At 44.1% G+C, this 12,069-nt stretch overlaps 1 protein-coding gene across 2 annotated transcripts in view; it reads right to left on the bottom strand.

The window, feature by feature from the left end:
- The window catches only part of GAD1 (glutamate decarboxylase 1), a 59,500-nt gene that overhangs the window by 17,128 nt on the left and 30,303 nt on the right, over positions 1–12,069 (bottom strand). For both annotated transcript variants that reach the window (XM_083409098.1, XM_083409099.1), the window contains exon 6: positions 11,423–11,513. In XM_083409098.1, coding sequence (XP_083265224.1) covers positions 11,423–11,513 — 91 coding nt within the window. The remainder of the gene's footprint in view (positions 1–11,422; positions 11,514–12,069) is intronic.

Genomic DNA, 12,069 nt, shown 5'->3' with positions numbered 1-12,069 from the left:
GACTGTCCGCAGGCCAGATTTAGAAGGCGATTGGGCCAGATCTGGCCCCCAGGCCTTAGTTTGCCTACCCATGATCTAAAGATTGTCCTGGAAAGAACTGTGTCATGGGGTATATCAGAGTTTCTCTTCCCCCCTGATAAAAGCCACATTTGAAAAGAACGTGCAACACGAACTCCACATCTTTGTTATTACAAAGGCAGCACCTGCTATTTACTGGAGTTTTGTTTCATCTGCCCTCTACAAGTTTTGAGACTCAGGCTTTAAAGCAGTCCGGGGGGGGGGGGGGAGCTTTCCTACAGTAAGGAACAAATAGTCGGTTTAAACAGAGGCCCCAGTCTTAGAAATGGAAACTGGCAAATGTAGTGCCCAGGGGAGGGGACAAGGCCCCTGGGTTACAAAATACAACTCTTCTATGTTCTCCCATGACTTAAACAATCTATGGCCCTTTAAATTATAGGGTAGGGGGTGTTTGTTTTTGTTTATCACTATGCTGTGCATTTTTGTGTTTTTATATTGTAAACTGCCCCATGATCCTTGGATGAAGGATGGTACAGAAATTTAATAAACAGATGAATAAATATCAATTAATCTGTGTTTGTCTTGCTCACAGTTTACACATAAACAGTAAGACGGAGACAGCCACACCGAAGAAACCTTTTCATTTTTGGCAGCCATTCCTTCATCCAGGCAGGCTGACAAGAGTCTGTCGTGACCTGGAATACAGAAGAGCTGGGAGAAAGCTATGAAGCTGAGAGAGTGAATTGACTATATCCAAACCAGGCAGAATAGCTTTCAAACGAAGAGCAGCAGTGCGTCTAGGCATACCAAATATAAATCGAAGAAAGTAGGACTGAAGTCGTCCTAGAGGGAGATTTAAAATATGGAAACCAAGCAGGTACTCCAAAAAGAATCTGGGGAGCAATTTCAGCTTTAAAAACACAAGAGGCCGCTGGGATAGATCTGCCACTCTTTGCACAACAAAGCAAACAATTGTGTTCACACTCTGCTCTGCATTGGCTCTTGGCAGTTTCCCCTGTTGCTGCATCAAAGAGGTGCATGAAATGAAATGACCAAATTCTTTTATGAGACAACTTCATTGACTACAGTGGTCCCTCAGGTTACATACGCTTCAGGTTACAGACTCCGCTAACCCAGAAATATTACCTCAGGTTAAGAATTTTGCTTCAGGATGAGAACAGAAATCGTGCAGCGGTGGCACGGCGGCAGCAGGAGGCCCCATTAGCTAAAGTGGTGCTTCAGGTTAAGAACAGTTTCAGGTTAAGAACGGACCTCCAGAACGAATTAAGTACTTAACCCGAGGTACCAATGTATAGTTATCTGGGACTCATCTAAGCATCTGACATGGTTTTGGGTGTATAAGGATTGTTGTGAGGATAAAAAGAAGTGGGGGTGGGGGGGACTGCATGTTTGCCAACTTGAGCTCCTTTAAGGAAAGGTGCAATATAAACATAATGAGAAAAATAAAAATAAAACTTAATCCCTGGGGCTTAAAGGAACAACGCACCCATATCATCCCTGCTGCTCACAAGGGCCTCTGCAGAAGGTGAGGGGGTGGGGAGCCTCTTCAATACTCCACATCCTATGGTAGCATAGCAAAGAACCTTAAAATTTACCATCACATGACACTCAGAAATTCAGTGGATCCTAAAATCGTGATATGGAATTATGAAAACACCGACAACAAGAGGCAGGACTATGATGATGTGGAAAATGCTTTGGAATTCAGACCGTGGGAAGTCAAAAAAATAAAGATTGCAATTTGGAAGACAATTGGACTTTTTATTTTAGTTTTTTTATTTTTATTGGATTTGATCTGATATGTTAATTGGATGTTCTTATTGGAAAATTAATAAACGTTTTAAAAAAAGAAAGAAAGAAATTCAGTGGATCCTCTGCCGACTCAGCTCTGAACCCTATTTTGGAGGATTTGTGCGGGCTATCACTACCAAGGATGCTGCAGGCAGAAGTTTCTGCCCACCAGCCATTTCAGAGGGTGCAATGGGTCAGAGGTCCATCACTGACAGAAGCTGATGGGTCCAGGAAGGGATTGACAGTGGATTACCTGCACCCTATCCAACCTCTGTCCAGCACAGTGCATTATGGACTTCTCTGTTTAGCAATTTTTTTTATATATACTACTCTATGATTCTATGGAACGTGGGTGGTGCTGTGGGTTAAAGCCTCAGTGCCTAGGGCTTGCCGATCGAAAGGTTGGCAGTTCGAATCCCCGTGGCGGAGTGCGCTCCCACTGTTCGGTCCCAGCGCCTGCCAACCTAGCAGTTCGAAAGCACCCCTGGGTGCAAGTAGATAAATAGGGACCGCTTACTAGCGGGAAGGTAAACGGCGTTTCTGTGTGCGGCTCTGGCTCGCCAGAGCAGCGATGCCACGCTGGCCACATGACCCAGAAGTGTCTTCGGACAGCGCTGGCCCTTGGCCTCTTTGAGTGAGATGGGCGCACAACCCTAGAGTCTGTCAAGACTGGCCCGTACGGGCAGGGGTACCTTTACCTTTACCTTATGATTCTATGACTTCTATATATAAATAATTTATAAAAGTCAATTTAATAAATTAGATAAAGTTCCTTGAACACCCCCTGCCCCCACAAATATCCTTTAATTCGTTTTCCAAACTTTTAAAAATTACAGTGGCCGTAGCATTTTGTGATTATACAACTTAGCCTTAGCGATTATAACTATATTGCTGGTGAGGCGGCAAAGTGTTTTAGTTCAAAGAGTGCCTTATTCCTATTTGGAAAAACATGTAGCCAGAACGCAGAGAGAGGCTGTGGAAACAGTAAACATCAGAAGGCTTCTCACAAAGATAATTAGAAATATTGAACTTGAGCTTTAAGAAACACCAAAACCAATTATTTGTGTGGATTTATTCTGCATATACTCCCCAAGGACAACTAATTATACCATACCACACAATCAATACCTGTCAAGAGTAATTAAAAAGGATGATTTTCTAATTACCAATTACAGATAACAAGAGAGCAGTCCATGGCTTTATCCATTTAATGGGAAGCAAGAATCACTGCATGTTCCAATTAATGTATTTCTGCCCCTCTAAAATTTCAAAGCATGTTCTATTCTTCTATTTCAGGACAAAGAAAAGTCTAAAGCAAAATTACTATTCGCATCAAACAGGAAGTTGTTCCTTCATTAAAGTTCCAGGCAAAACTCTTCACTCCTCCACAATAAAGGAAATAAACCCAAAGAGAATTATAGCTAACTGCCACAATAAAATTCTTCTACTGCAGTGGTTAAGACCAGATAGATAACTGCAAATTTTCTTGTAGCCCAATCGCATCAGTTGCAATAGCACAAGCTGCAGCAATTTGTGCCCAACAGCTAACTAACATGGCATCCCATGTCTCCTCCTCCTTCTTTGGCGACCACTCATAGCCAAGTAAGATTGTCTTCCATGAACACAGTCTTAACAGCGAGTCCATAAGTGACTGTGGAGGCCTTCCACAGTGGGGACATAGGTTTCCGGGCAGGAGTTGATCAAGGTGAGGGTTTGCCAAACATGCCTTCTTCTTAGCTTGTTTCTCCCTTTTGTCCTGAGTTCGAGTGTCTTCAAAGTCCATGACACCTTTGGTAAAGGCTGTTCTCCAGTTGGAGCGCTCACAGGCCAGTGTTTCCCAGTTGTTGGTGTTTATACTACATTCTTTTAGATTTGCCTTGAGAGAGTCTTTAAACCTCTTTTGTTGATTACCAACATTACGCTTTCCATTTTTAAGTTTGAAATAGAGTACAGTGGTACCTCGGAATGCAAACGGGATCAGTTCCAGAGCCCCGTTCGCATCCCGAACAGAATGTAAGACGCAACAGCTTGTCTGCGTGTGTGTGGGTCCCGTTTCGCCGCTTCCACACATGCGCGTGACGTCATTTTGACTGTCTGCGCATGTGCGAGCGGCAAAACCCGGAAGTAACACACTCCGTTACTTCCGGGTCGCCGCGGAGCACAACCCGAAAGCGCTCAACCTGAAGCGTATTTATCCTGAGGTATGACTGTGCATGGTTGCTTTGGAAGATGATAATCAGGCATCCAAACAACATGACCAGTCCAAAGAAATTGATGTTGAAGAATCATTGCTTTGATGCTGCTGATCTTTGCTTCTTTCAGTACACTGGAACTAGTTTGCCTGTCTTCCCAAGTGATGTTTTTTCTGAGACACCGTTGATGGAATCTTTCAAGGAGTTGGAGATGGCATTTATAAGTGGACCACGTTTCACAACCGTACATTTGGGGCATGAGTAACTTTGCCCGGCTTGTCCCCCTGTAAAAAAAACCAACCAAACCCCTTTTCCTGCTACACTGAGGCTGACTTCATATGTTTCAAAATGAATGTGGTACCAAGGTGGCATAGTGGTTCAGGTATCAGACTGGGAGACCAGGATTCACATCCTCACTCAGTCATTAAGCTGAGTAGATCCCTTGGGTCAGCCACCAACAATTGGCCTTTCCTACATCACAGGGTTGTTGTGAGGATAATATGGAGACAGCTCCTTGGAACAAAGGTGAGATAGATACAAGCAAGCAAGTTGGCAATTGATCGATTGATTGATTGATTGATTGATCGATTGATCGATCGATCAATCAATCAATCAATAAAGAGTGTCTGTATATTACATGTACCTATTAGTATATCTTGTTTCACATATATGTGCAGGCAACAGGGACCGCTGACCAATTTTTTGCACTCATAAGGAAAACAAAGGGAGAAGAGAGATAAATAATTAGCACTTTTCCATGTTTTGGAAAATGCTGCGCATATACAGAGTAATTCCCATGGCGTGCCTGTTTTAATATCTTATCATTAATCAATTAATCAACATATTTATACCCTGCTTTCTCCCCCTCTATACATAGGACCTCCAGCACAGACCACAATTATAACTGATACAATGAAACAATAAAAAACAGCATATAAATAAAGAGCAAAGTAAAATGATAGTAGATAAAAGAGCATAGCAACCGTGGGTTACATGAAACGAACAGGAGAGAGAGAGAAAAAGAGTATAGTTTTGTTTTAGCACCTGAAAATCAGCAGGGAGGGAACTAAGTGAACTGCCTGGGCTAGTGAGCTCTGCTGACAAGGTGCTACCACCAAGAAGACCCTATTTCATGTGACCACTGGCCAACAAGGACAAGTGATTCCAAACATAGGTTCCGGTCAACTGCAGCATTCTGTACCAGCTAAAATGTCTCAACACTTTTCAAAAGTATCCTTCACAGAGTGTGTTGTTTCTGTTCCGCTTGGACGTGACCAAGTCTCTGGAATACCCACGGTCTTCATAATGAGTTGAGAATGTTTCTGGGGTCTTGTCAACAGTTGCATTCTAAAAGCAATAATTTGTTTAACTAATGCACTGAAGGACTTTTAAATGGATTTCTTTGGCTGAGATTCTCAAAACGTATTCCAAGGAAACACGAGCCAAGGGTCTGGTGGTGAGGATCCAACTTCCTTTCTTCAGGGAATTCCTTGTACAAAGTCTTACTAAACTTAGTTTACTATTAGATGCATTTCCTTCTTCCCTTCAGGTATTTTGTGTCAAGTACATCGCACAGACTTTAAGTAGCATCAGCGTGAGAAACAAAAAGTTTGGAATTTGTATATAATAAATTGATGGACGCGGGTGGCGCTGTGGGTTAAAGCCTCAGTGCCTAGGGCTTGCCGATCGAAAGGTCGGCGGTTCGAATCCCCGCGGCGGGGTGCGCTCCCGCTGTTCGGTCCCAGCACCTGCCAACCTAGCAGTTCGAAAGCACCCCTAGGTGCAAGTAGATAAATAGGGACCGCTTACTAGCGGGAAGGTAAACGGCGTTTCCGTGTGCGGCTCTGGCTCGCCAGAGCAGCGATGTCACGCTGGCCACGTGACCCGGAAGTGTCTTCGGACAGCGCTGGCCCTTGGCCTCTTTGAGTGAGATGGGCGCACAACCCTAGAGTCTGTCAAGACTGGCCCGTACGGGCAGGGGTACCTTTACCTTTACCTTTTTAAATTGATGAGAAGATGGCAATCCATAAACTACCTTAGGTAGCTGATGTGCTAGGTATGCTATCCTACATAGTTTGTGGGTTCTGATCAAAATAAGTCAAGCAATCTTCACCTGTACAACATCCAAGATGTGAAATTTTCCAGGGATGGTACATTCATAGGCTGCGTGTACATTCATCAGCCAGCTGGGGCTCAGAAAAAGACAGCTACACAGCTTGAGTCATTAATTTGGGAGTCTATAGCAAGGTCTGCTGAAGGCAGTGGGAGTTCTTCCATTGGCTTCAGTGCATTTTGGATTACAGCTTGAGTATCTGTAATGAATATTTGAGTATCTCCTGATCTTCAAACCACACACTACAGTGACTTCCCAAAAAGCCTCTGTTATTGTCAGGTGGCTGTTGCGGTTGATTGAGAGTAACCAGGCAGGACTCCAACCTGTGTTTTAACAGGCTTTATTTTGGTGCAAACTACTTACAGTGTAGCCACTGAGCCTAGGACTTGCCGATCAGAAGTTCGGTGGTTCGAATCCCCGCGACGGGGTGAGCTCCCGTTGTTCGGTCCCTGCTCCTGCCAACCTAGCAGTTCGAAAGCACGTCAAAGTGCAAGTAGATAAATAGGTACTGCTCCGGCGGGAAGGTAAATGGCATTTCCGTGCGCTGCTCTGGTTCGCCAGAAGCGGCTTAGAAATGCTGGCCACATGACCTGGAAGCTGTAGGCCGGCTCCCTCGGCCAATAAAGTGAGAGGAGCGCCGCAACCCCAGAGTCAGCCACGACTGGACCTAATGGTCAGGGGTTACAGTGAAGAGCCCCAAAGCTCATGTCTGGATCAGTTGCTAGCAGAATCTGGGAGTGGTCTTCTTTTGGACCTCCCCCAACAAAAGAGTTTTGTTACCCCCAACTGTCTCCACCCCTCCCTGCACCTCATACTACTGTGCAGGATGGGCGATGGCAAGGGCATGTTTCCCTCCTGACCGGCTTGCCCAGAAGCGGCGTTAAGGCTCCCACCAGCATCCTCTGGTCCTTGCACCTCTTCCCCACTGGAGGTGGGGCATTCCTCCTCTCCAGAAGAGGAACTGCTTCGCAAGATTTTCAGAGGCTCCCTTCTATTTCTCGCCTCTGAGCCGATGGCAGTTCCCTGGCAGTTATGATGATGACGGCAATGATCAACAGGTGCAAAAATAAAATGATCCATTCAGATCCCCATTTCAACACTTGCTTTGATTTAATAAAATCAGGAAAATAAAAAGCTATCCATGTTTTTTTTTAACTGGGCTAGTAAAAATTTTCAGCTTACGCCAGCTGCTGTAAAACTTCAGATTCAAGCAATTTCTGTTGGTGAGTGTTTGAGAACCTTGAGTTCTTTGAACCAAAAACCATGGAAGTTTTCATACCCCTGAACACTACACACCAGTGCAGTCACAAACAACTTACACTGTCAATATAAACAGCATAATTTTTCTAGAAAAAGAGGTGCCAGAACTCACCATGAATCCCTCCCTTATTCTCTTAAAATGGCAATGGCGCACACCGCAGAGGTGCCAGAACTGAGTTCCAGCAACTTCCAGTTGAAAGCTATATTGTACCGCATATAGCTAACAAGGGACGCGGGTGGTGCTGTGGTCTAAACCACTGAGCCTCTTGGGCTTGCCGATTGGAAAGCTGGTGGTTCGAATCCACATGACAAGGTGAGCTCCCATTGCTCTGTCCCAGTTCCTGCCAACCTAGCCATTCGAAAGCATGCCAATGCAAGTAGATAAATAGGTACCGCTGCAGCAGGAAGGTAAACGGCATTTCTGTCACGGCCCTCCATGCGCCAGTAGCGGTTTAGTCATGCTGGCCACATGACCCGGAAAGCTGTCTGTGGACAAACATCGTCTCACTCAGCCTGAAGTGAGATGAGCGCCACACCCCATAGTCACCTTTGAATGGACTTAACCATCCAGGGGGTCATTTACCCTCTACCTTTATAAGTCAAGTGATCTGGGTTGTCACCAATATGTGGATGACACCCAGTTTTCTCACTCCTTCTGAACAAATGTAGGTGAGACAATGGGTATTATGAATCAGTACCAATAAGCTGAGATTCAACCCAGGTGAGGGAGAGTGAGTTCCAATGCACAACTGAGTAGTGTTCAATCTGTTTTGTAGGCATTGCACTTCCAGGTTCATATAGGGTACGGACTCCTTTTACAGTTGCCATATTTCTAAAAGTAAAAACCAGGACACCCCCCCAAAGTTGTTGAGCTTCTTTTTACAAAAACACCAAAACAACAACAACAACACATGATTTTTCAATTGACTTGCCTAAGATCCAGGACAAAGTGCCGCCTTTCGGAAATTTCCCCGGGTGTCAATTCTGTCTTTGAAATCCTGGTAATGTTTGGGAAAATGTGGAAGTATGGCAGCCCTATATTTGATCCAGCTCTTCCTAGAGGCATAGGTAGCCTCTGTGGCTTGGAACATTTCTCATCAGGTTAGGCAGATAAATTAGTAGGCAGCCACTTCGGACAAAAATAGCCTTGCTACCGTTATCCATGTTCTGGCATTCTCTAGTTTGGATCATTGCAATGCATTGCATTGCGAGACTATACCAAAGTATTAGACCAGTATTTTGGTGTCTGCAGTGGCTTCTAGTCCATTTCCAGGCCTACTTCAAAGTGCTCGCATGGCCAAAACTGGCCTGGGGCAAGATTGCTTGAAGGAGATACAGTATACCTCTCTGGACCTCAATATTGTCTTCCGTGGCTGTTCTCTGGGTGCTTCTACCAAATGAGGGGTGGCAGGTGGCTATGAGAGAGAGGACCTTCTCTGTGGTGGCTCTCTGGTTGTGGAAAGCCCTTCCTTGGATAGGTTTGCCTGGAAATGTCTTTATTGTCTTTTTTACACTAGGTATTTCCATTTGAAAACATTCCAGAGCTTTGTAGAGCCATTGTATAGATACCATGTTCTGCTGCTGATTTTACCCTGGTTTTATTTTGTTGTTGGAGTTTGTGTTTATTATGCATGTTGATTTTTTTTTTTTTACTTGTAAATTGCTGAGAGATTATTTGTTATTGGGCAGTATATAACAAACAAGCAAGGAGTGACAGATGTTTAACTCTCCCATTGAAACCAACAGAGCATTATCAGTGGATGGTGCAAATGGCAGAAAGTTCGCTTTTCCATTTGCAGGAAAAGCTCCTTCATGCGTTGTCATTTTGCCCACAATGAACTTGCTTTCCCATCTGGTGAGATTTTTCAGCTGCTTGTGAATGTAGTCATCACTGCGCACATCTAACAGCGGTCTGAAATAGAAAGCTGCCTTTTGATCGCTGATGAGTATTTGGAGTCCTCTCATGTCGCACTTTCTAAAGCCCATGCAAATCAATACACAATTTCAAACTGCCTCCAGGCGTGTCTCACACCCGCTTTCCATCCCTTTCAGTAGGTCTCGGGGACTGATACCAACAATCACCTTGAACTTCATTTTAACTTTTCCCCCGCAACCTCCGTATCAATAAAGATAATTGCATTTCATAAAATGATGGAATCTAACGCTAGCTACAGTTGTAATTTTCTCCTCTGCTACTGAAAGTCCTTCTTTGCACTATGCTAAAGCATAACACGGAGACTAATAATTCAGCTGAGTACGTTATCACTCCACTTTCTGGTTCTTAATCCAACCTGCATCAATGAAGAGCGTCTTACCAACTTCTTCTATAGGTGATTAAAACATAACCTTAAAATCCAGTTCTGGTCTCTCCTCACCTTCTGAGCACAATTTTTTTTTTTACATCAATTCCAGTGGAAGGTTTTGATTGTAACTCAACTTTAGCCCTCCTTTTAATACAGAAAATATGAAAGTGTGACTCCTCCAGATATTCTGGTTATCTTTAAAACAAACTGTCAGGGAACTGCCATCAGTACTGGAGGGGGAGAGCAAAAGCCAGAGGGATTCCAGAGAGCGTCCAGGGATCGGGAGGAGTAGCCCATCTTCTGGGGAAGAGAATCAGCGTAGCACCAGTGGAGAAGGGGGGCAGATGGGGGAAGCGGCGAGGCGGTCTCATGACTCCTTGCCTGGGACCAGCGGGGAGAGTAGGGGTCCTCCGTTGCCACGCCCTCCCTGCGCAGAAGGCTTCCGCGCAGAGCGGGTAGGCAGAGACTAGGCGTCAAAGAACTTCTTTGCTGGAAAAAGTTTAAGAAACACCCGCTCACGGATTCTGCCAGCGATTGAGTCACCCACGGGTGAGTGGCTGTCCGGACAGAAAAAAGTTCACTTTGGCAACCCAGCCAGGTGTTTGCACCCAGCCGGGGAGATAGGTACCTGCTTACGCACGAGCAACCCCTAGAACCATTACACAAACAAACAAACAAACAAACAAACAAATAACTAGCTTCAGGTTTGTAGCCAGCACGCCTTCTAATTCCAAGACTTCAAACAGGGGAATTCCAAAAAGAAATCTTAACCACCTCACAACAACATTGAATATACTCAGGACAACTTCAAAGACAAACAGAAGTAAACCTTGAGCCAGGTTCAGATAAATGTTAATATGCCCAGGTTCTGTATTAGTTTAATTTCTCATTCAGAATATGTGAAATGAACCTATCAAAGGAACCAGGAGAAATTTCTAAAAGTGGAGAAGATGGATCAGCTTTTCCCTGATTATCTCCCAAGATGGGGGTTAGCAGCAGCAGCTGTAGTGCTTACGCTACTTTTCCTAATGTGTGCACAGCAAGCAGTTTCAACCTCCTATCCATTTGTTGTGAAGATAAATAGATGGTGCACCCAATGAATTTCTAGAACTATTTATTGTGGATATTTAACTCTGCTGTCTGTTTCCATCCCTCCACCTGCCAACCTCCCATAGATTTATCCACACCATAGAACATGGGTGTAGCCGCGGCGGGGGTGGGGCAGATGCCTCCCCTAGATCAAGTAAAACAATAGAAATACTTAACTAACTGACCAATCACGTCGGTTCTGCCCCCACCAAAGTCCTGCTCCCCTAACAAAAATCCTGGCTACGCCCATGTCATAGAACAGCATGACCCTGCAAGTCCCTTAATTTTTTTGATATGGTCTAGGTGCCACAGTATCACAGAAGGTAAACCCCTAATTAATCTACCTACATACCCATACACACACCCTTAAATATCCTTGTCTACTTAGAACAGAGTCCAAACCCAAGAGGAGAAAAACAACAACAGAGACAGTCTAACCAATTCATCTGTCTTTGTTTTTAGCACACTGAAGTGATGCTCTAACTAAGTGTTGTGCCCTCTAGCTTTGTTGGACTTCAATTCCCATTGACCCCAGCCCACAGAACATGGTCAGGGATGATGGGAACTGTAGTCCAACATCTACAGGACTTTGCCTCCTCAACATACTGCAGAGAGAAAAGTCCTAAGGTACTTACATGTTTGTATTAGCAGTAGACGTCAGCCATTCTCCAGCCAAGCCAATGATATCAAGCCCTGTAGAAAGCTGGTTGAAAAAGCGAGGGTGACCTAGAAAAACAAATGACACCATCTAAAGGAAACATGTATATTATCTATGCATCTGCATTGCTTCTGTTCTCTGAGGTTTCATATTCTTCTATCAGTAGCCCCCCCCCAAATGATTTTGCAAAATGTGTTGCATAAAGTTATGCCTTCAAACTAGAAATGCTACTGTTTGTTATTGCTATTTACAATAAGGAAACATGTTTATAATTTAGGTAGGTGGGAAATGGGAAATGCAATAACTCCATGCATTCATCTACTCCTTTTCAGAGAAGTGTGTTAATCTAGAATACATCAGCATTTGATTCATATGCATTAAAATTAAGTCTCAATAAATAGGGATGGATCTGTGGATCAGATTGCATATTGTATAGTATATATTTCTTTACCTCTGCTCTTCTTTAAGACTGAAATCCCATATCCACTAATCTTGGAATAAGCACCATTATATTCAATGAAACTTACTTCCAAGTAGACATGCATAGGGTTGCATTTGTAGCCCTACAGGCAATGAATCACAAAGAGGTAGAAGCAACTCTGGGATGCCTCATTTTATATTTTG

Source organism: Podarcis tiliguerta (genome assembly GCF_965153285.1).
Source record: "Podarcis tiliguerta genome assembly, chromosome: 1".
Taxonomy (NCBI): Eukaryota; Metazoa; Chordata; class Lepidosauria; order Squamata; family Lacertidae; genus Podarcis; species Podarcis tiliguerta.
Note: the sequence above shows the minus strand (reverse complement) of the source record. Positions and strands in the feature narration are given on the sequence as shown.